This window comes from Saimiri boliviensis, chromosome 8, assembly GCF_048565385.1.
Source record: "Saimiri boliviensis isolate mSaiBol1 chromosome 8, mSaiBol1.pri, whole genome shotgun sequence".
NCBI classification, from domain to species: Eukaryota; Metazoa; Chordata; class Mammalia; order Primates; family Cebidae; genus Saimiri; species Saimiri boliviensis.
The window spans coordinates 75,195,635-75,220,085 of NC_133456.1; the positions used below are offsets into that span (position 1 = coordinate 75,195,635).

The window sequence follows — 24,451 nt, forward strand, 5'->3', positions numbered from 1 at the left end:
TAGAAGCATGGATCCCCAGGTCATTGCTTGGATTACAGCAGCCCAGAGATACATCCAACCAGGTGTACCTGTGTTGGATTGCTGCCTGATTGAGAAACAGTTACTATTCTAAGCCACTGAAATACTGGGTTATCTGTTACTATAATTAGCCTACTTGATTAATAGTCTTTCCTGATCACTGAAATAAATCATTCTTTATTCAATTTCCATACTTTGTGTACTTTTTAAAATTAAACATATCACACTATTAAATAGCATCTTGGTTTTTTTTTTATACTGGCTTTCTCTGCTAGTCTGTAAGCTCCATGAGGGCTGAGATGCTATCCTAATCATCTTGAATCCCAGCATGTAGCAGATGTCCATTTTAAAATAGTCAGCTGCTCTGACTGTAACATATCAGTTGTTCATAACAGTCATTCACCCCAAAATCTTTTTAAAGTCAGTAAAATATTTCCCTTTTTCAATAATGGGATTCCCGTAACATTACTCCTTTGGGAGTAGGTGAGTAAGGTCTGGTAAGTAAGGACTAATTCATTGAGCACATTAAATACTGCCAAACTGGAACTACTAAAAATCAAATGATAACTTGATATTACAATGGCCATTAGCCTAAAACCTAAAATTTTACAGCTAATACAAAAATGAAAAATGGTTTATTGGGCCAGACATAGTGGCTTATGCCTGTAATCCTAACACTTCGGGAGGCCAAGGCAAGAAAACTGCTTGAAACCAGGAGTTCAAGACCAGCCTGAGCAACAAAGTGAGACTCTGTGTCTATTTAAAATTTTAAAATTATCATAATAAACAAACACAAAATTTTTAAAAGAATGGCTTATTTCCAAAAGTAATAGCGTGCGCACGCGCGCACACACACACACACACACACACACTCCATACCTGATTTCTCTGCTTTTCAACTTCCTCCTCAGATGTGCAGTTGGACAGAACCTCAGACCATTCCAGGCGCTCCTCAGGTGTCTTCGCTGAAAGACTATCAAAGATTTCGAAGTAAAGCCATGCCAGGTCCTTGGCCAACTGCAGCTTCCCACAAGCGATATGCCTCCATGTCGACCAGTAGAGGCGCGGGTAAGCTCTTTCTGTGGCCCGGACTTGCACATAGGTGGAAATCTTCCTGAGATAGTGAAGACTAAACTTGGATGGAGGGGGGACCTGCAAGGCACCCACTATGAAGGGTTCTGCTTTCACCCAGAGGAGAACTCTGGACTCATCCATATTATCTCTAAGGACATCTGGGTGAAAAGGCTTCTTTGCATACCTAGGAAACAAAGTTTCTTCATAAACTGATTTGAAACAAGTCTTATTTATACGTTTTTTCTTGGAAGGCTACCCCTCTCTCTCATCTGTCACATGTACATCATCAGCATAAAAGGCAGCTCTAGTTCATCAACCAAGAGAAGAACAGTTTGTTTTTATCAGATCTCATTATAATCTGAGAAAAAAAAATGTGATAAAACAAAATGATCTTACTTCAATTGTTAGAAATCCACATTTTAGGAAGTATGTGTAAATACATGAAGACTGAGTGAGATCCCAGGAGGAAAAGGAATGAGAGGAAAAAAGGTATCCTATCACAGGAAACCTGTTTCTACTCTAAGGGGAACACTGGTCAAAATAAGGGGAATACATTTCACAGAGTTAAATCATTTACACATAGAAGACGGTTGGTTAAAGATCTGGACATATTATTTGACCATAGAAACTCAATATGAAGTACTAAGAGGTGTAGCAGACAAGAATTCTAATGTAAACATAGACTGCAAGAATAGATCAGGAGAGGTTACAGCATCTTTATTCTCTGTAACAGTGAACCCACTCTGGCATATTCTATCCTGCTCAGTTCAGGTGTGATATTTTTAGATTTTTTTTTTTTTTTGTAACGATGCAACAAAAATCATATAACATGATTTTTATGGAATGTTTATAAACTACAAAAACAGGAAATCATCCACAATTCCACTAGTAAAGGGCAACTAATTAATATTTTATTCTATTTCCTTGTTGTCTTTTTTTTTTTTTTTTTTTTTTTGAGATGGAGTTTCCCTCTGTTGCCCAGGCTGGAGTGCAGTGGTGTGATCTTGGCTCATAGCAACCTCCACCTCCCAGGTTCAAGCGATTCTTGTGCCTCAGCCTCCTGAGTAGCTGAGATTACAGGTGCCCACCACCACACCTGGCTAATTTTTGTATTTTTAGTAGAGACAGGGTTTAACTATATGCTGGCCAGGCTGGTTTCAAACTTCTGATCTCAAGTGATCCACCTGCCTCAGTCTCCCAAAGTGGTGTGAATATAGGCATGAGCCACAGTGCTGAGCTTCTTGTCTTTTTTCTACACATAAACTAGATGTTAGTTTTTAAATTTTTACAGTTGTGATAATGTTACATACACAATTCTGTATTATTTTAAAAGCTCTATAGTATTCTAAATAAATGTCTCCCATTTTATTCAACTATTCTCCCATTTTTAGACACCTTACTAGGTATCAGATTTTTCACAAAAACAACATAGGCAAAATACTGATCATTATTAAGTGGGATGATGGACACATGGTGGGGGTTCATTGATTCTTTTGTGTATGTAAAAAAAAAAATTCGTTACAGAAGTTCAAATGCTGTCACCAGTATAAATAATGCTATGACTACCATCTTTCTTCGTATTTTCTGCATTATGAATTATTTCCTTGTGAAAATTTTCAGATGTACTTTTGTGAAATGAAGTAACTGACATTTCTAAAGCTTGTGAAATATATTCTCGTTGCTTCGAATGATTTTATCAAATCGTACCATCCTTTGACTATGATACCCACTTCACTGTGCACTCCTCAACATTAGCAACATCAGGTTTTTTTTTTGTTGTTTTTTTTTTTTTTGAGACGGAGTTTCACTATTGTTGCCCAGGCTGGAGTACAATGGCACGATCTCGGCTCACCGCAACCTCCACCTCCCAGGTACAAGTGATTGTCCTTAGTAGCTGGGATTACAGGCATGCACCACCACACCCAGCTAATTTTGTACTTTTAGTAGAGACAATGTTTCTCCATGTCAATCAGGCTAGTCTCGAACTCCTGACCTCAGGTAATCCGCCCCCCTCGGCCTCCCAAAGTGCTGGGATTACAGGCATGAGCCGCCATGCCTGGCCTAGCAACATCATTTTTTAAAAAATCTAAAAAGTTTAAAAGTCATGTGACTGATGAAAAATGTTTTATTGCTATTATATTTTGCATTTGATTCTAAGCAAACTGCTTTTTTCTTTTTCTTTTCTTTCTTTCTTTTTTTTTTTTGAGACACAGTCTCGCTCTGTTGCTCAGGCTGGAGTGCACAACCTCGGCTCACTACAACTTCTGCCTTCCAGGTTCACATGATTCTCCTGCCTCAGCCTCCCGAGTAGCTGGGATTACTCGTGGCACCCGCCACCACGCCCAGCTAATTTTTGTATATTTATTTATTTATTTATTTATTTATGAGACAGAGTGTCCTTCTGTCACCCGGGCTGGAGTGCAGGAGCGCGATCTTGGCTCACCGCAATCTCCGCCTGCAGGGTTCAAGCAATTGTCCTGCCTCAGCCTCTGGAGTAGCTGGGATTACAGGTGCTCGCCACCATGCCCGGCTAATTTTTTGTATTTTTAGTAGAGACAGGGTTTCACCGTTTCCACTGCGCCCGGCCAACTGTGCCTCTCTCCAGAATGATCTGTTCAGAAAAATAACTGACATCAATCGAGTGCTTACTATGTAGCAGGTAGCATGCTAATGATTTTGCATACTTCACCTCCTTTCACCCTCACAACCACCTGGAGATACATTACTTATGGCTACACATTTCCAATTAAAACAATGAGGCTTAGCGAAGTTAAGAGATTTCCCTAAGGACACATACTCAGACAGCATAGCCCTAGATTAGGATTCAGCTCTGACTTGAGAACTGCATGGCTATAAATGTATTCTGGGAATCCAGTTTTGGAAGAGTCTCTTAAAAATGGGAGTGGAGCCTGGGCGCGGTGGCTCACGCCTGTAATCCAAGCACTTTGGGAGGCCGAGGCCGACGAATCACCTGAGGTCGGGAGTTCGAGACCAGCCTGACCAACACGGAGAAACCCTGTCTCTACTAAAAATACAAAACTAGCTGGGCGTGGTGGCGCATGCCTGTAATCCCAGCTACTGGGGAGGCTGAGGCGGGAGAATCGCTTGAACCCGGGAGGCGGAGGTTGCGGTAGACGGAGATTGCACCATTGCACTCCAGCCTGGGCAACAAGAAACATGTTGGTCAGCCTGGTTAAAAAAAAAAAAAAAGGGGGGGGGGTGCGTGGGGAGAATGGACCCAGAAGAGAATTTCCAGAATTAACAGCCCTAGACAGGAAGTGTGTGGAAGGGCAAAAGGCGGCTGTCTTCGAATGTGGAGAGACTGGCATCATTCCGAGTAAAGGCGGACGATGCACGTTAGGCGAGGAAGACCTCAGTTCTCTCCAAAACGTAAAGAGGCTGCTCTGTGAGGTACCGAGCCTGTCAAAGGCAAGATCCCAGGGATGAGCCCTCCATTCTCTCTCCGAGAGTCGAGAGGGCTCAATCCGTAAACACTCTGGGGCTCTGACCCTGGCGGTGTGCCGGGGTTAAGGTTTTCCCGGTCCGGAGATCTGCGTGGCTCCAAGGCGCTGGGCCTGGGGCTTCGCCGCCACCTCGGACGCGACCCCGGGTGATCCTGCGTGGGCCCCCCCCAACGCCGCGACCAGACCTCAGGAACACAGACACCCTGGCTGACTGGGACGGTAGTCCACTTGAGACGCGGCGACCGCGAAGGCAGCCTCCCCGGCCCAAGCCTGAAGAATGACTGACCCACACCGGCCTCCCCGGCGCCAGCGCGGGCGCAGTTACCTGCTAAGGCAGGCGCCACTCCGCCGCAATTCTCCGCGCGCCGCCGCGCCCCGCGTCCCCTCGCTGGTCCCGCCCCTCGCTCTCCGCCGCGCGCCGCCACTGGGCCCACTGCGCAAGCGCGAGGCCCTGCATCACCGAGACCCGGCGGACCCCGTTGCTAGAGCGGCAGATTGCGACTTAAGCCTCTGAGAAAATCTTGGCTGGGACTGAGAGTCCTCGACGGTGGCACCTGGAGCCGGACCCACCACTTTCTGGTGCCGCGCCTTTGAACCCAGGGGGAGCAGGAAGCTTTCTGTTGCTCCACATAAGTGTGGCCAGCCAGTAGCTGCTGCTAAGGTCAGCACGCTTCCATCAGTAATACTACCAATACTGATGGCAGTTTGCCTTTAGAGAGCGCTTGCTATGGTCTCAACACTGTGCCAAGCAACTTTTTCGCATTTCCTCAGTCTTCTCAAGAGCCCTTTAAGTACGTTTGTTTTACTGATGAAGAAACTAGGGCATAGAAAGGTGAAAACACACCCCTCAGGTCACACTGCAGGAGATGGAGCCAAGATTCAAACCCGGGCGGTCTGAAGCAAGACTGGCACTCCCTGCAGCCCCTCAGTGTTGGCTTCTGAACGCTGTTAGTTTTCCCCACGTGTTTCCACTTTCATGAGGCTTTTTCAGATTACCCAGCAGAAGCCATTACTACTTCCTTTAAACTTCCATTTCAGGATTTCTGGACACTTCCTGGTTTTTTTTTTTTAGTTCGTTTATGGCCTCTCTAGGTGTGGAAGATACAAAGGAAAATAAACCCTAAAATGCAATTTAGTTCCTCTTTTGTGTGGCTTCTGTCCCTGCTGGGTATCTTCCTGAAAGCAGGGGCTTCAAATTTCCACAGACCTGGGTTAGAATCCGGGCTACACCACTTAACTAGCTCGGGGGCCTTGCTGTTACTTGTTGAATATCACTGTGTTTCTGGCACAGGGATAGACGCTAGAATTATAGGAGTGAATAAAACAGACAAGGTCCTTGCTTTCTTGGGAGTGTGTAACAGAGAGAATAGACAATACATATTAAGGAATAAAATAGGATAATTTCAGATAGTGATAAATGCTATGAAAATTGGGGCAGGGGTTCAGGGAGGGCCACTTTGTAGTGCCAAATTTGAGCTGAGGGCTGAAGAATAAGCAGCCAGCCATACAATGATCACCATCCAAGTAAATTTTACTCAAAAATGAGACATCAACCACGACCTGCGGAGGTCTGTCCCGCAGACCTTGACTCAATGATGGATGAATAAATGCACTCACATCTAGTTCAGTGATTCAAGTGGGCTAGGGATGGTTATCGGCTGCTTTCAGAGGGCAACCCCCTCTCCATCCTCACATTTATTCAGTATGAATTTCATAACAATTTCTAAGTTAACATGCTGGTGGATAACTAACATGGTTAAAAGAGTGGTTTTATCAATGATAAAAGCTTTTGGTTCCATGCCCAGAGTAAACACTATTAATGGGTAATTAATTCCCTTTTGATCTGCCCCTGAGAGGACCATCCAGCACAAAGTTTACCTGAGCAAACAAAGTAGAGACAAAGGGATGTGGGGTAAACAGACTTAACTGGGAAAGCTTCTTATTGTCTCTATCTTTTCCCTAATCTAATGTAAATGAACTGGGTGCCTTCAGCCTGTCCCAATAAAACCTTTCAAACCAAAAGGTTTGAGACAATAATCTCTATAACTCTCCCTAATATTTCCCTAATTATTTTGCCAGCCACCCTGAGGGAATCTCCACACAAAAATACTTCCACACCTACTCCATGCCAGGCAGTGTTCTAAAGTGCTGTTTCATACAGCTGTGAACAGAACAATATAGATTTATGCTCTCATGAAACTGGTATTTCAGTGTGTAAGTCTAGAGTCCAGGGATTAAAAAAATAAAACAAAATCGTAGGCCAGGCATAGTGACTTATGCCTGTAATCCCAGCAATTTGGGAAGCAAGACAGGTGGATCACTTGAGGTCAGGAGTTCGAGACCAACCTGGCCAACATTGTGAAACCCCGTCTCTACTAAAAATACAAAATTAGAAATGTGTAGTAGCATGTGCCTATCGGCCCTGCTACTCGGGAGGCTGAGGCAGGAGAATCACTTGAACCTGGGAGGTGGAGGTTGCAGTGAACCAAGATTGTGACACTGTACCCCAGCCTGGGCATGCACTCTGTCTCAGGAAAAAAAAGAAAACAGGATGGTGTAAGAGTAAGGAACTCAGTAGGGGCTAATTCTGATTGAGTGGTCAGGGAAGTCTTCCCTGAGGTGGTGACCTTTAAGCTGTTATATGAGTTGAAGAAGGAATCACCCATGTCAGGACATGGGGGAGAGTACAGTGTCTCAGGCCAAGGGAATAGCTAGCACAAAGGCCCTCGGCAGGTGTATGCAAAAAAGAAAGGAAGCAAGTTTTGCTGGACCATGGTTAGGAGTATAATAGGTGAGAGTACAAAGCATAAACAGCTTTGTAAACTAGCATTAAGTTGGGATTTTATTCTAACTGCAAAGGAAGAGTCATTCCAGGCTTTTAAGCAGGGGAGTGACATGATTTGACTTTTATTTTTATTTATCTTTACTTACTTATTTTTGAAATGGAGTCTCACTGTCGCCCAGACTGGAGTGCAGTGGTGCGATCTCCACTCACTGCAACCTCTACCTCCCAAATTCAAGGGATTCTCCTGCCTCAGCTTCCCGAGTAGCTGGGATTACAGGCGCCCGCCACCACACTCAGCTAATTTTTGTATTTTTAGTGAGACAGGGCTTCACCATTTTGGCCAGGCTGGTCTTGAGCTCCTGACCTCAGGTTATCTGCCCGCCTCGGTCTCCCAGTGTGCTGAGATTACCGGTCTTTCTTTTTAAATTATGGAGTGGGGGACAGGATGAGCAACATATATTAAGGTATTAAGGAAGATATTAAGAGTAGGGGCAGGGAGACCAGTTAGGAGGCCCTGGCCAGGTGAGAGATACTCTGTGATCCAGAGACCCAGTAATGCAGATATAGTGGACAGATTCAAGTATATAGTTCAGGGGTAAAGATTTGGATAGCTTATACATGAAAGGAATAAAAACACCTAGAGTTTTGTCCTGATCAACTAGGTGTTGTGTAACTGTGATGAGTAAAATCCGGGGAAGAGGGGGAATCAACTGCTTGAACTGTAATAACGGTTTTTATTCATTGTCTGCTTACTATTATGTGCCCAACGATTTACAGATAATTTTTCCCGGTAAAAATTCACAGCACTGCCAATAAGTACTTTGCCTTAGTTTTGCTGATAAAGAAACGTAGGCTCAGACTTGGGAGGAGAAGAGGGATAGGGAAGTCTCACCTCTAGTGGTGGAAGCTGAATCCTAACTTAAGTCAGTCTATCTTGACGGTCGCCTTCCCGAGACGGCTGCCTTACGGAGTTGCTTGGAGAACGTAAATAAGAGTCCTAAGCAATGCGTCCAGTGTACAGCAGTCGTGGAATAACTGTCCCGGCTCGTTCTGCCGCTGTACTTCTGCTCCCTCTTTCGGTGCGAAGCTGGATATGAATGAAATTCCAGACTTGTAACTGAGAGAAAACTTTTCTCCCGCAATTGGTCAGTGCCGGGGATGAGCCTCCTGATTGGTGGAAAGTCCGAGGAAGTAGGCGAGCCGGAGGGGATTTCTTGTACCTCAGGTGCCCTCACCCGGCCTCGCCCCCTACCTTACGTCATTTTCTACGACTCGCGGTAGCTCGGACAGAGCGGGTTCCAGCAGCGGCGCAATTCTCTGACGTCGATTCTTCTAATTGGTCGGGAGCTGCGACTGCAATTCTGAAGCCTAACTGGCTGCCCTTGCCGCCTCGGAGGTGAAGTGTACTGCGCTCATTGGCTTCCAGGCGCCGGCCGCGTGTGATGTCCCGGGCAACGATTGGCTCTCGCCCGCCGGGGACTTCTCTCACCGGGACTCGGGATTCCCGGGAAGTGGACTGGCAGAGGACGGGGCTAGCTAGCTGTCTCTTCGGACCAAGGAGGAGACCCCACCCCGCCCTCCGGTGTGAGGCGGCCTCCCAGGGCCGGGTGGGCTGGCGAGCCGACGCGGCGGCGGCGACGGCGGCGGCGGACGGGGCTGAGAGGAGTGTGTGGGACAGGACCCGGGACAGAGGAACCATGGCTCCGCAGAACCTGAGCACCTTTTGCCTGTTGCTGCTGTACCTCATCGGAGCCGTGATTGCCGGGTGAGGAGCAGACACGGGGCCCGTGGGTCAGCCGTTGCTGGGGGTGGGAGGGAGTGGGGGATGTGGCATTGCCAGGCTGCGGGAGTGGAGAGGGGCATCGCTGTGGGGTGGCGGGGTGGCGGAGGAAAGGGTAGCATAGGCATGGCCAGTGGGGTGAGAGGAGAACCGTGGGTGACACCAGGGAGAGGGCTTTAGGTCCAGAGAGGGCCTTAGGTAGAGCTAGGTTTGCCCAGAGGAGTGGGAGTTGGATGCATTGCCAAATGGCATTTGGGGGATGAGGAGAGTTTGAGGGAAAGAAGGTGGTTGTGAGCTGAAGCATTGTCACGTAGAGCTGGGGAAGAAAGAGGGGTGACTGACTGTATGGCAAGGTAATGACAGGGTCAGGCTGAGGCTGGGAGGGATGGACGTTTGTTTGATCGAAGAGGTGGGTTGCTGTGCCCCGCTGAGCTGGAGAAGCGGAGATACCCTATGCCAAGCCTGCAACGAGTCATTGGGGGGGCCGACATTAAAGTGGGTGGATGATGCCAGATCGAGTTGGGACTGAACGAAATCGGATGGGGGAGGGGAGCAAGAAGACCCTTGGAGAGCCCTTGTACTTCCCAGCTTCTTGAGCTATGTATTATCTTCAGTTGCTTTATCTTTAATGTTCTGGCAGTGCTACTGTTAGAACATTTAAGTGGCATAATCTTTTTAAATAAGGAAAGTCATCCTTTGAGAATGTTATTTGACTTTTAGAAAAGTCAAAAGTCATTTGGAGCCAGTATAGGGAAAGGGAGGAAGAGTTCATTTGACTACATGATTATTGCCTAAAAATAACATGAGACCATAAAATAAGGAAGCGGTTTTCTTGATTGAAGGTGGCTTTAAAAGAAGAGTTCCACGGATGTTTTGAATAATCTAAAAAGAAGTATATAGCCTCTTACTTACAGATTCTGGTGTTTGTCTTTTTAGTCATTCTTTGTGTGTGTATGTGTCGCATAAACCATTTTTGTATTTCTCTACTCAGATACTGACCTAAATGTAGAGGAAAAACATTTTTTTTTTGCTTTTAAAAATGTAACATATAACTCTTTAATGAAGTATTCTCTCCCTCTACTTCCCAGGCGAGATTTCTATAAGATCTTGGGGGTGCCTCGAAGTGCCTCTATAAAGGACATTAAAAAGGCCTATAGGAAACTAGCCCTGCAGCTTCATCCTGACCGGAACCCTGATGATCCACAAGCCCAGGAGAAATTCCAGGATCTAGGTGCTGCTTATGAGGTGAGTCCTAAAAAATGATGAAGTATGAATAAAATCTGTAGGTGTAGAAAAAACATTTACTATAGAGAAACACTCCTTTCAGTTCACTTTTATTTATTATTATTTTGGGGGGGGACTAAGTCCTGCTCTGTTGCCCAGGCTGGAGTGCAGTGGCACTCACTGAAACCCCCGCCTCCTGGGTTCAAGCCATTCTCCTGCCCCAGCCTCCCGAGTAGCTGGGATTACAGGCGCCCGCCACCACACCCAACCAGGCTGGTCTCAAACTCCTGACCTCAAGTGATCTGCCCACCGTAGCCTCCCAAAGTGCTGAGATTACAGGCATGAGCCACTGCACCCAGCCAAGGTCACTTTTATTTAAAAACTAAACAGTATATAAAAGTAAAAGTAGTACTTGATGTTGTATTGTACTAGATACTACATTCACATTAGTAGATGCCATCTTCTTCCTTTTTATATTAATATTTATTTCAATAAGGAGAATAATGTTGAAAAAGAATAAATGAAAGATTGATAGATTAATAAGTAGATCAACTGATTGGTCTATCAGTCAATCAGTTTGGGAGCTAGAGCCAAAAATAAAAAGAAAACCTTCATGAGAGTTGCAAACCTTACATGACCATATGAACTAGACAAATGACACGCAAGGCAGGTATAAGTTAAAACATGGCAGCAGATATTCTGCCTCTATATTGGGAAGCAATAAGGATTGTTGAGGACTTTGACAAACTGAAGGCTCCTTGCCCTATTTCAAGGGAGCAGCTGTTACTCAACCCCAACCAATTTTTGTCATATAAATGCAAACAGTATTTTCCTAGATGATTTAATTTTTCAAGAAAAGTTGAAAATCTAGATTTTTATAGAAGTTCTGCTTGTAAAAATGTTGGTAACTAACTCAGTTAAATTTCTTTTTTACATAGATCAAACAAAGCACAGTTTTAATTTGATTTTGCAACCTCTAATCTGGGGGTCAAAACACTTTAATGTGTATCATCTCATTTAATCTTTACTAGGACACCAGGAAATATAGTAGAGCTAGGCATATTTTCTCATTTTCTAAATGGACACAGAAGAAAATTAATTGAACTAAAAGTCACAGAGCTAAAACTCCCAAATTTAAGTTAAAATTCTTGTATATTGAGAAGGCTAGAAACAAATTGAAAAATATTTTAGGAAGACACAAAGCTCAAAAGAAAGGAATCCCAAAACCTCTTAGATTAAAGAAGCAATGGAACTGAGACAGTGACTCGTACCCAGGTGAATCCAAGAGCTCTTGGGGTCCTTCTTTCAACACCTTCAGGGATCATATGGGACAGAAATTCTTCTTTTTTTTTTTTTTGAGACGGAGTTTCACTCTTGTTACCCCAGGCTGGAGTGCAATGGCACGATCTCGGCTCACCGCAACCTCCGCCTCCTGGGTTCAGGCAATTCTCCTGCCTCAGCCTCCTGAGTAGCTGGGATTACAGGCACGCGCCACCATGCCCAGCTAATTTTTTGTATTTTTAGTAGAGACGGGGTTTCACCATGTTGACCAGGATGGTCTGGATCTCTCGACCTCATAATCCACCCGCCTCGGCCTCCCAAAGTGCTGGGATTACAGGCTTGAGCCACTGCGCCCGGCCTATATGGGACAGAAATTCTTAACCTGAGGCATGTGAATAAACTTGAAAAGGTTGATGGCCCATCCTAAATTATATGTAACATTTTGTTTCTTGTTAATAATATGGATTCCATATTTTGCACTGAATGTTCCATGAATAGTCTCTTGTTTGCCAGGAACCCAATATTCAAAAACATTTTCTAGAGAAGCTGAATTTACCATGCTGTCTAAAAAATCTACATGTTCTTTGTCTATGACGTAGGCAAGCTATACAAAGGTCAGTCATGAAATTGCAGTTTATTTAACTATTAACAACCCTTGAAATTTCTTTTTTCTTTTTATCATTCAAGCTTGATTGCCTTTAGTCTTAGGTAAATTAGTGTTCACAAATTAGAATCCGAGTACGGTTATGAAGATTCTTTTATGAATACAAATTTGTTTTCTCTACAGAGCTAGGATTACTGCTGGCATTTTAAGTACTTAGGAATCTGTGTATTGGTTGCCAATCAACTAAAACACTTTTTTCTTTTAAAATAGTTTCCAAGACCATGGAGTAAAATTACATTCCTTGATGGAAGAAAAGTGAGGAGGAAGTGAATGATAATAAATGACTTCAAGAGCAGTTTTTAGGAGATTATTACAGAAGCCTCTGATGTCTAAAAAGCAACTGAGTCTTTGGGGGTTTTAAAATGGTGTTTTTTATAGTCTCATATGCAGAGTTCATTTCTTTGCCAAGATAAGATCAGGGAAGTAGGCTAAAAGTGAAAACACTGGAGATCCAGATAAGAGGTTTTCTTAATTTTTTTTTTAAGTTAACTATGCCCATTTCTGCTTCCCCCAAGTACCTATTTTCTGAAGATATTTGCGAAAACATTCTTTTCTCTCCCTTTTTCTATCATATGGCTTTAATCAAGTACTGTGGTCACTTCTGGAATAACCCATTTGCCTTTGCTTTTAAGACTCTTCACTCTCTTGTATACTCAATTTTTGTTTAGCCTTTTAAGGATATCCTAAATGTTAATACATTTTTGCCATGACTCCTTACACCTCATTTGGGCCCTAAGCCAAGACTGTGTCCTGTTTGAATATGCCTTTCTTTTAAGTCAACAAGCCCCACCTACTTTGAACCTCTCTTTTTCTGGGCCACCATGAATATGGTTTTGAAATAACTTTCTCCTTCAGCCTCTTGTCTAAGTAAAAGTTTTTAAATATCAAAGGAAGATTTTAAAGCCATTTACTTTTCAAAAGTATATATGTGCATATACATCAGATTGCTCTAAATAACTTTTTTTGCATGTTGAAGGCAAATTTTGAAGAGAACAGAAGCTTATTTTGTTTTTACATTCTTTAGTATTATACAGCAAAAAAGCATATATCATGATTGTGTATGCAGCTCTCTGAAACTGTTAAAACTTTAAGAATTATTTCAAGGAGTGAAATTGACCTTGAATAACCTTTATGGAGTGTTGTCACCTATTACTCTCTCAGCATTTCAAACTCAGGACATTACAGATTTAAACATACATATATAAAAGACAGGCAGCATTCTTCCACAAATGGATTTCTACATATACGAAAAAATGAAAAGATAGCTGTGTAGGTTTCTCGGGGGGGCCTGTCACTTGATTTCCTCGTGTGTGTGTGTGTGTGTGTGTGTGTGTGTGTGTGTGTGTTGGGTAGGGGGTGTTGTAGACCTGTGTGGCCACGTTGTTTTGAAGGTAGTATAGTGGTTAACAGCGTAAGCACCAGTCAAACTGCATGGAAAGTAAACCTGAGGAATCCATCTTACCTGTTTCCTGTTACCTCCCTGACCTTCACAGCTACATTGCTAATCTCAGATATTATTTTTTAGTGACTAGGTGAGTTTTGATAACTTTAAATTAAAAGCATGAATTGAGCAATGTGGAATGAACAATGCATCCAAAAATTTAGTCTGAGAGAAAATAACTTTGTAAACATGGCTGAATACAGTACATAATGGAAACCACATTCTATTAAAATTTTAGACCCAGTGTCAAAGTAAAAACAAACATAAATATGACTGTGCCTTAACTGAATATTACCAACGCATGATCTTATCCTCCACTGGCTTTTAACCCCAGGTTCTGTCAGATAGTGAGAAACGGAAGCAGTACGATACTTATGGTGAAGAAGGATTAAAAGATGGTCATCAGAGCTCCCATGGAGACATTTTTTCACAGTGAGTAATTTACCCATCTGCAAAGTATTAGTGTCTGAGAATGGGTTACTTAGCGATGAAAGAATTATTCTTATTCCCTAGTTCAGAAGCTTTTGATGAATAGTACAATTCAGCGGATCCAAAGATCAATTATTGTCCTCCCTGTGGGAAGATAGTCTTCTATTTTCACAAAGCTTTAGGAAAGAGGGGTGGCACTAAAAGGACATTCCATCTGCCCAACCATATCAGTGAAATCAATGCTGACAGTTCTCGGTGGGGGAGGACATGTATTGGAAACCAGTTCATCCTTGCCTAGTTGCTATCATGGAATCTACAAACTACTTAATGAGCAAAATTATTGTAAGCAAAGACAGAAAAAGTCCTACTTCCATACCCAGAGATGCGCCTCTCTCATACTATCAACAAGTGAGGGTGATGATAATAACCAGCATTAGGAGAAGGAATTAGGGTAGAGGAGTTTTGTCTATTGCTTTCTGGGAGTGCTGGGTGGTTGGAATAATAAACACCTTTCCTCCTCACTCTTTGAACCCCACTTTATTGAGCATTTGAATTTCCACATTCCCTGATGATTACATATACTGAGAGACCCTAATCTGGGGTTTCGGGTCTGCGATTGTAAACAAAAAGATGTTTGAATCTGCATTTTTTTGGGGGGAGCTCATTGTTTTCTTCAGATTCCCAAAGGGTTCTGTGAACCCTTCTCCAAAAGAAGTTAAGAATCACTGTTGCATACAGTAGTCACCACCATTTAGTGCTTGGTTGGATGGCCTGGGGTAAGGGAGTAGATTTTTAGGGCCTGTAAAGACGTATGAGTAACATGATTAGGACATCTCCCCGCCACCTCCACCTCTCCTTCCCTCAACAGGATCAATTTGGCTGTCCACAGTGATCCCTAGGGATGCCAGAAAGAGAAAAAGCTTCCCCAGCCCGCATCCTGTTCTCTCTCCTTGCCTTTATTTAAGATTCAGGGAATTCATTTACCTGAGTTGGTTGGTGGGAGAGGGAGTTATATAGTTATCATCATCACTGTGGTATTATCTGAGGCTTCTTAATAACATCAAAAATTAACATTAGATTAAGCCACCTGTAGGATTGAAAAAAAGGTACCTTTTTTATTAATCTCAAGTTATTCTTTTGTTACTTACAAAAATTAGTCTGGGTCTTATAGAGGCCAGAACTTCCTTCTCCTTAAAACACTAGGGTTTTACTAAGGCTGATGCTTATTTAATTACATACTCAAGATTTTTGTGCAGAGCAGTAGCTTCTTTCAATGTTAGCTTCTAAAAAGCATGTAAAGGGAACACTACATGTGTGAAAACTACCCATAAAAATTCCTTAAATTAACCGTTAAATTTAGCATTACACAGTTTATGTATACTGTACTCTTTCTCAGTAAGTCCACCATATTCAGATTTTTCACAATATTGAAAGATTCTTATTTCATTGGTTGGGTCCAACATTGAATTCATTGGCATGGTGTGTATGTATGTACTGTACTTATGTATAGGCCATGTTGTATTAAAGAGTGAATTTTTTTATGGTGAAGGACAATATAGTTACAATGTGGTTGATAGTGTGTAAATTTCAAATTGTGTTTGATGTATGACTCCACTGTATTAAAAATATCTTGCAGTTTTGCACAATGCATTGGTAGAAACAAGAGTTGATCAATGTAAAGAAAGTGAATTAATTGTGAAACATGAAGTCTTGATGTCTTTTTCTGATGACTTTATACTTCTCCACAGCTTCTTTGGGGATTTTGGGTTCATGTTTGGAGGAACCCCTCGTCAGCAAGACAGAAATATTCCAAGAGGCAGTGACATCATTGTAGATCTGGAAGTCACTTTGGAAGAAGTATATGCAGGAAATTTTGTTGAAGTAAGTTCAAACAATACAGCTGTTCATACTAACTCCCAGAACTTGTACTTTTGATTAAAAATAAGATGTTTCTATGTATCTTCTCTGTCTTTTCGAGGGTAAGAGTGAACAAATGCAGAAAACTGAATTAATTATAATTTTTGGTTCATGATACACTTGTCTTTGTCTTATCACCCAGCTTGAGAACTAAGTAAAACATTACCGTGACTTAATCTACCTACATGCTACTTCCCTGTTCCATTACCCTGCCTCCCTTCAGAAGTAACTACTATATTGAATTATGTCTTCATTGTTCTTTTGCCATTCCTATTTTATCATGTATATGAATACCTGAATAATGTCTTGTTTGTTGTATCAGTTTTGACTTTGTAGAAAAAGTATCTTATTCATTATTTTCCGAGACTGGTCCTTTTCACTCACTGTTATGTTACTAGGATTCACCCTTGTTGCTTATAGCTACAACTCTGCTGCATAAAATTATATTGTGACCATAATTTATTAATAGGCATTTTTGTTTTTTCCAGTTTCATTCAATTCCAAAGAGTGCTTTTATGAACATTTTAATCCATGTATCTAGGTTCAAATGAACAAGAATATCTCTTGGGTGGATATACTTGAGAGTAGAATTGCTGAGTATTATGAAAGTGTTTATTTTTGTAAGATAATACTGTATTGTTTTTGAAATTGTACTGACACTTCTACATGCAATTTATGAGATCCTATAGATTCACTACCTCACCAATACTTGGAATTATTAGACTTCTTAATTTTTGCCCATCAAATGGGTATAAAATATTATCTCATTATGGTCTTATTTTACATTTTTAAAAATTACCAATTAGGATCAGCATCTCATCCTGTGTTTATTGGCCATATTTGTTTCCTCTCTTGTGAAATGCCTGTTCATTCTTTTGCCTCTTTCTTATTGATTTCTAAGAATACTTCACTCTTGCTGCTAACTTTGTTGGCTGTATGTAATGCAAATATTGCCTACCTGTTTGTAACTTGTCTTTTCATTATGTTTAAGATTTATTTTTGTCTGGGTGCAGTGACTCATGCTTGTAATCCCAGCACTTTGGGAGGCCAAGGTGGGCAGATTATGAGGTCAGGAGTTTGAGACCAACCTGTCCAATATGGTGAAACCCTGTTTCTACTAAAAAATACAAAAATTAGGCATGGTGGCACCTGTAGTCCCAGCTACTCAGGAGGCTGAGAGGCAGGAGAATTGTTTGAACCCAGGAGGTGAAGGTTGTGGTGAGTGGAGATGGTGCCACTGCACCCCAGCCTGCGTGACAGAGTGAGACTCAGTCAAAACAAAAAAAGGATTTATTTCAATTTTCAGCAAACAGAACTAATTAATTTTAATGTGATCAAGTCTATCAGTCTTTAGTGGTTAGTTTTCGTGTCCTTTTAAAGAAATTCTTTTTTTTGTTGTTCTGAAATAAGAAAGCAGTTGTGTGCAGTGGAGCACACTTTAATCTCAGCTACTTAGGAGGCTGAGGTGGAAGGACTGCTTGAGTCCAGGAGTTTGAGGCTATTGTGTCCTATGCTTTCATCTGTGAATAGCCCCTGCACTCCAGCCTGGACAACATAACTGAAACCTATCTCTGAAAAAAAATTTTTTTAATAAACTAAGAAAGCTGTTCATCTATATTTTCTGCTAAAACTCTTAGATCTTTTTATATGAGGTTATTCTTTTTTTTTAATTCTGGAAATAGATCTCTCATTATTTCTTATAATATTTAATTCTTTTATCACTTTTTCTGTCTGCTCTTAACTTTCTTTTAAATACAAAAAAATAAATGTTGTGTCTTTATCCTTCACTGCCTCCTTCTGGGAGGTACCTCATTTTGATCTCCCAGCTTACTTAAGAACTACGTCTTCAGCTATATCCATATAGCTGATAACCCATATCTAATGGGATACAGCTATATCCATTCTAATAACCCATCTGCTGTATTTTAATTTTAACTAATATTTTAATGCATAATATTTCTACTTGAGTCATGCATTATTTCTTACTCTAAATCATTTGCTAATGCCCTACCTCCTTAATATTATCATGATTGTTTTACGTTCCTGGTCTGTCTAATCTTTTTTTAAGCAAAGTACAATGGCTTAAAATATATATGTTATCCAGCTAGTTGTCTTTTGCAGAGCAGCAGGTAATTGAACTTCTCAGGTATCTAGCTGTCTTGGCCTTTGGGCTGATATTCTCTTGCAGGTACCAGCAACTACCTTTCCCTGTAGAGCATCGTGGGCTGAACCCTGGCCCACTGGTTTTAACTGTTTTGCTTGGTTTCATGGGGTGTTTTTTGTTTTGTTTGCTGACTGGAGTCTTTTGTTTTCTTCAGTCAGGGGAAACAGTTCAAACCAGCCCTCTATCTGTGGGATTTTCTTGTATATTCTATGTGGTGGTTACTATTTCCTGGAATCCATGTTTTCTTGTAGTTTTTCCAGGATATTGGAGTAGACAGCCGGTTGCCTGTGCATATGTGCCACCTTGACAAAAAGCGTATTCTTCTTAATTGAAGCTTCTTCTCTGAATAATTCAAAAAAGAGATATAGACTGTCACAGAAGATGCACCTGGCTTGTAATACTGTTCAGGCTGCAGGATATGAGAAAAGGGCATTAAAAATACTTGTAAATGGGTAAGGTTGTTTAGATGGGAGGAAAGAGGTGAGCCTAATTAGCGCCCATGTTCCTTTCCAAGGCTGTTCTGCAGTTGTCACTAATACATGGTAGACATCGCTGTTTGCTGTTAGTGTGTTCCTGAGCAAACTCTTTTTTAATCCAATTATTGTAAAGGCTGTAAATGGCTTTACTAGTACAATAACCCCATGGTAAATTCTTTATTCCTTTTTTTCACTCCTGCTCCTTCTGTATGTAAATTCTTTTTAAAGAAAAAAGTACCTTGAGAAGTAAGATAGTAAGATGGTTAAGCAGCATGGACTTTGCAGCTAGACTGCCTAGTTTAGAATCCTGGCTCTCCCATGTATTAGTCATGTGGCCTTGGTCATGCTACTTAACCTTTCTATACTTTTGTTACCCCATCTGTAAAATGGGGATAATAACAGTACCTACCTCTAACAGTTGTTGTGAGGATTAAATGAATTTGTAGAAGTGTTTGGCACATTGCTTGGCATATATTAATTTAGTGCTGTAAAGTGTTTGCTCTAATGACTGTTATTGTTGCTATAATTTCTTCTGTTGACCTGGGCCTTTTATGTGTTGTTAGGCTTTAAGGGATTTTTCTCCAAGCATTTGTCATTCTGCTGCATGAGCACATACCTTGTGATTAGATGTTTGACTAATTAAACAGGTAACACTAGGAATACATTTCTGTATATAAATCAATGTTACATTCTTAGAGGGATCAGAATGTTTGATTGCATTCAACTACAAAGAGATGGTCATTGTTTCTCTTCCACATGTTAAAGTATCTGAATGGAGATAGCTTCAGAAAATAGCCCTGGATTGAGTTTCCTGAAATAAGGAGGCATTTTCATTAGGTTAATCATAGGATTGGATGGCAGCCACATACCCGGTTTTGAAGCTGGCGATTGTTCCTCAGGGGTTATGCTTTACACAACTCGGATTTCTTAAAAGATAATAATTACATGAACTACTTTAACTTAGTAGCATTTAGTTGTGGCTTAGAAATGCTGATATTATACACTTCATTTTTCGGTTCTCTTGTTTCTTACTCCTGTCTCTACTTCTCCAGCTTTAGAATTTGAGTCATTGAAGTATGTGTTTGCTTCATTCCTGTTGGGGGCTGATTTGTACTCTTCAAAGAGTTTTGTCAGCTCTAGATCTCTGAGGGATAGACTGCCAGAGAAGGGGACGCTTCAGTCCGGGCACATGTACAGAGCCTCGATCAGTTGAGGAAACGAAAAGCAGGGAGAAGCTGATGTTGTTTATTCACTTCCTAGGTAGTCAGAAACAAACCTGTGGCGAGGCAGGCTCCTGGCAAACGGAAATGCAACTGTCGGCAAGAGATGCGGACCACCCAGCTGGGCCCTGGACGCTTCCAAATGACCCAGGAGGTGGTCTGTGATGAATGCCCAAATGTCAAGTAAGTGAAAGCACCTTCTTTCTTCTACCGAGAAATACTTGTTAATTTCCTTTATCTAGTCAAATGCTAACGGTCCATACTAGTTTTTCTCTGTCTCCTCCCCACTGCCATGTTCTGCAAAAGGGCAGGGCAAAACGTACATTTTTTTCTGCAGTGTTTCTTCTAAATATCTCCTTTTATGTTTCTGAACTAACAAGCAGTGCCCTTTATTTCTGATATATTCAAAATGCTTCATTTTCTTCCATCTTGTACTATTAGAGCAGCCTTATATGTTTATACAACATATGGTAGCTTTGCCCTGGATTTTAGCATATAGAAGATGTAAATGATTATTAGATAGTTTGGTCAAGTGGAGGCACACTATAGTCTTCCAAGAAAAAGCGCTGATAAAATAAATAAAACTTTATCTATATCTGATGTTCTGTTTATATTTTCATTATTTTCCTTCTCTTTTAATTCTCTTTATCTCAGGCTAGTGAATGAAGAGCGAACGCTGGAAGTAGAAATAGAACCTGGAGTGAGAGACGGCATGGAATACCCCTTTATTGGAGAAGGTGAAATACTGATAGTGGATTTTTATTGTCATAACTTTCTGTTCTCTGCTTGCCTGTGAGTACCTCTCACCTCTGCCTTACTCCATTGTACTGTTCACATAGTAAATGTATATGTCATTTCCAACACTCTCCAGCCAGTTTTAGGGTATGCAAAGCCTTCTGTTCACCTGAAGCAATAGCATTGCTGTTTATCCTTTGAATGTCATGGCCAAAAGTTATTATGACGTAGCCAAAGTTTTATCAAAATTTAGGGTGTTTAGACCTTTAATGAATTTTCACTCAGCAATGAAAGAAGATTATGTAACTCTAGTTGATATTAATAAGATACTCGCAGGACTGCACCTTTAGACTTAAGTTTAAAACTCTACAAATAAAAAAAGCTGTAAGACTTAGGTTTAGGAGACCAGTGAATCATTCTTTGTTTAGGAACTAGGTCAAGTTGTGTACTGCTGTATCTAAGGCAAAGGTGATGATTTCTCATAATCTGAAACTTCTAACCAGGCGGAGATGCTGCCCTCACAGATAGATCTGACAGGGTCAATGCCCAAAGTAGTGGATTAAAAAAATTTCTCAGTTGCCAGATAGACTTCTGGTATTCAACTTGTATGATTTACAATATGATGTAATCTGCTCTGACTAGGTGAGCCTCATGTGGATGGGGAGCCTGGAGATTTACGGTTCCGAATCAAAGTTGTCAAGTAAGTAATCTAATTTTAGAGGTCTTCTCAGATGAGTCAGATTATAGAGATGTGGGTGGCCTCCAGAGCAGTTACAGACTTTTTTCTCTGTTTCATTCCCATATTACCCTAAATGATGATTTGTAACACCTCTACAAGGTTGAAAGCTTGGGATTGGGCCCTAGGATTGAGCCCCAGTTATTTATTTACTTAGGACTTACAAATGCAAAAGATGTTGAAAGGCAAGAATTGATAAGTAAGGAGTAATAAAAGAGAAGCAACAAGATAGGGAGTCAAAGCTGAGATGTTAGCTGAAGAACTATGGCACCATACAAGAAAAGGAAATGTTTCCATAGAAAGAAGCTTCTACATCATATGCAGCTTCTGTGAAGAGAGAGCTTTTCTTTTGTGAGCTTCTCTTCAGCATGAAGTGCTGCTTAGATGATAATTTTGCCTGGGACTCCGGCTTTCTTGATTACTCTTTCTCTTGTTACCACTTTGGAAACCAGTAATACCTCTGCCTCTATAAGGAGTCATCCAAACGGGGTTCCCACCAGCATATGGAGAAATGGCCCCCCCACTGTCTGGGACTTTTCCTCCATGCACTCTTTAACCCCAGTGTTGTTTTCCCTGGCTTCTTTACCTGCCTTGTCTTTATCATCACTTCTTAGAGAAACTGGAATGTGTGTTGTTTCCTGAATAAACCTGACACCTTCCTAGTCTTTGCCAGAATTCTTTCTCATTCTGTTTCCCCTGCCTGCACCCATTTTATCTGCATTTCTGCAGCCAACTTAGTCCTGTGAGCCTAGCACAGGAAATTTCTATAGACCCATTTCTGAAGATGATCTCCCTAGAAGTTGTCTTTCTCCCTTTTCCATAATCTAATGTATTTTTACGTATACTCTGCCTTTTGCTGATTATGTGTTCCTTAAGATTAGCATTTAATAATAACAGATAACTTTAATAATAACTTAATTTTCTCAGTTAATACTATACACAGAGGTATGTCTATGAAATGTTTATTGTTTGAAAGAATGGTGTTCGCCTTTTTCCAAGATTTTTCTAAGAACTCTTTGAACTTAAAGAAAGTTGGAAATTAATGATTTTTACCTTGTTCTGTTTTTAGGCACCCAATATTTGAAAGGAGAGGAGATGATTTGTACACAAATGTGACAATCTCATTAGTTGAGTCGCTGGTTGGCTTTGAAATGGCTATTACTCATTTGGATGGTCACAAGGTAAACCAACCAATTTACTTGTTCTCTGTCCTTTTAAAGCCTTTATGTGGGTAGTTTTGAGATTGATCACCTGTTTCAGTCACTGAGAACCAGCGGGACTCCTTTCTCGGTTGTATTCTGCCTTTTCGGCTTACTCTGCTGCTAAGCATCCAGCAGTAACAGTGCCAGACCTTTCAGCTACTCAGAATGCAGAATGGATTGCACAGCCCTTGACAGTCTTGTCTTTATAATTTCTATTGATGAAAACCTTTCTTTTTTTTAATTTGTTTTTGTGTTTTTCTTTTTAAAAACCTTGTTTCTTTGACTCATATTGTCCTAATGGCGTTTCCTTTGCTCCTTCATCGTTTCTTTTTGCTGAGCTGTGACATCAGCTTTGTGTACCAGTGCTCACTAGAAGCTGCGTGATGTGCTTCAGATGTGCCACTCCTGCTGAAGTACATTCCCTTTTGTTTTCTAGGTACATATTTCCCGAGATAAGATCACCAGGCCAGGAGCAAAGCTATGGAAGAAAGGGGAAGGGCTTCCCAACTTTGACAACAACAATATCAAGGGCTCTTTGATAATCACTTTTGATGTGGATTTTCCAAAAGAACAGTTAACAGAGGAAGCAAGAGAAGGTATGGGATATGGGGGGTGTGTGTGTGTGAGTGAAACAGAATCACTTAAAACAAATGAGCTGGACCACACTGTAAAAGGGAAGATGGGGTAGACAGTAGAAAGATTAGAAGCTTAGGGGTGCACGTCTAGAATGACTGGTTGAGAAGAGGGCCCTGCTGGGGGTCCTAAACAGTAAGAGAAAGGAGAGCAATGAAGGGGGTAAAAACTGAAAAGAGGATACAGTAGAAGGAATGGAAAACAGCTGAAGAGTTTTCTTTCCCTTTTGATTGCCTCTTCTCATTCCTCATTTTATAGGGCTTTGTGTGTATGTGGTATGGGGGCCTAAAACAAAGAGATTAGGGATCATCCTGAACACACATAGGCATGTGTGGGGTTACCTCCATGCGATTACATTGGAGATTGGTAGTTATTTAATTCACGTCCATGTTTGTCATAAGGCCTTTTATGAGCCTTTTCTTGAAATATGTTCTTTAAACTCTAGTAAAGTAACATTCTTTGTTAATGGAGTCATTGTTCATTCTTTCTTCAGGTATCAAACAGCTCCTGAAACAAGGGTCAGTGCAGAAGGTATATAATGGACTGCAAGGATATTAAGAATGAATAAAGTTGGACTTTGTTTAAAATAAGTGAATCAGCGATATTTATTATCTGCAGGGTTTTTTGTGTGTGTTTTTGTTTTTGTTTTCAATATGCAAGCTTGGCTTAATTTTCTTTTTTGTCTAATGATCATCATGAAATGAATAAGAGGGCTTAAGAATTTGTCCATTTGCATTCAGAAAAGAATGACCAGCAAAAGATTTACTAATACCTCTCCCTTTGGGGATTTAATGTCTGGTGCTGCCGCCTGAGTTTCAAGAATTAAAGCTGCAAGAGGACTCCAGGAGCAAAGGAAACACGACATAGAGGGTTGGAGTTGTTAGCAATTTCATTCAAAATGCCAACTGGAGAAGTCTGTTTTTAAATACATTTTGTTGTTATTTTTTTCATGACTCCTGTTTCTTCTGTGAGCTATTTGGGTTGTCCTCCCATCAAGGAAGATGGATGCACAAGCATGCAAAACAGTGACAGAGATCCAGTCCCCATGCCCAATTAAACACACAGTGTCTGCTAGAAAGGAGCTTGGAAGAAACTGAATGGTTGACTGGGGTCCATGAATGAAGGTTACACAAAGATCTAATTGTCCTTGAGGAAGTATATTTTCTCTAATTTGGGAATAATAATCCAATACGGACACTTTACTGTTT

At 41.2% G+C, this 24,451-nt stretch overlaps 2 protein-coding genes across 3 annotated transcripts in view; one reads left to right on the forward strand and one right to left on the reverse strand.

Annotated features, from left to right (window-relative positions):
• TBCCD1 (TBCC domain containing 1) overlaps window positions 1–8,553 on the reverse strand; it is a 28,862-nt gene extending 20,309 nt beyond the window's left edge. The window contains exons 1-2 of one of the 2 annotated variants that reach the window (XM_074404674.1): window positions 8,234–8,553; window positions 898–1,276 (exon numbers count right to left, since the gene is read on the reverse strand). In XM_074404674.1, the coding sequence (XP_074260775.1) occupies window positions 898–1,233 (336 nt within the window). In that variant the 5' untranslated portion in view covers window positions 1,234–1,276; window positions 8,234–8,553. Of the gene's footprint in view, window positions 1–897; window positions 1,277–4,881; window positions 4,974–8,233 lie in introns of those variants that run through there. The other variant, XM_003926989.3, reaches the window with a different exon arrangement.
• Window positions 8,554–8,802: 249 nt separating this feature from the next.
• On the forward strand, window positions 8,803–24,196 carry DNAJB11 (DnaJ heat shock protein family (Hsp40) member B11). The gene is made up of 10 exons (XM_003926988.4): window positions 8,803–9,106; window positions 10,210–10,366; window positions 14,066–14,163; window positions 15,909–16,041; window positions 19,978–20,120; window positions 20,592–20,674; window positions 21,315–21,372; window positions 22,478–22,589; window positions 23,047–23,206; window positions 23,737–24,196. Exons 1-10 carry the CDS (start codon window positions 9,039–9,041, stop codon window positions 23,799–23,801), a joined length of 1,077 nt encoding a protein of 358 aa, XP_003927037.3. The 5' UTR covers window positions 8,803–9,038; the 3' UTR covers window positions 23,802–24,196.
• The last annotated feature ends 255 nt before the right edge of the window (window positions 24,197–24,451 follow it).

What these genes read in the sequence shown, in the direction of transcription:
- DNAJB11 (XM_003926988.4), top strand. Translation starts at nt 9,039, where the DNA reads ATGGCTCCGCAGAACCTGAGCACCTTTTGCCTGTTGCTGCTGTACCTC. An exon ending in GATGAATGCCCAAATGTCAA is followed by an intron (nt 20,121 to 20,591) that starts GTAAGTGAAAGC and finishes TCTTTATCTCAG; the next exon opens with GCTAGTGAATGAAGAGCGAA. An exon ending in ATACCCCTTTATTGGAGAAG is followed by an intron (nt 20,675 to 21,314) that starts GTGAAATACTGA and finishes TGCTCTGACTAG; the next exon opens with GTGAGCCTCATGTGGATGGG.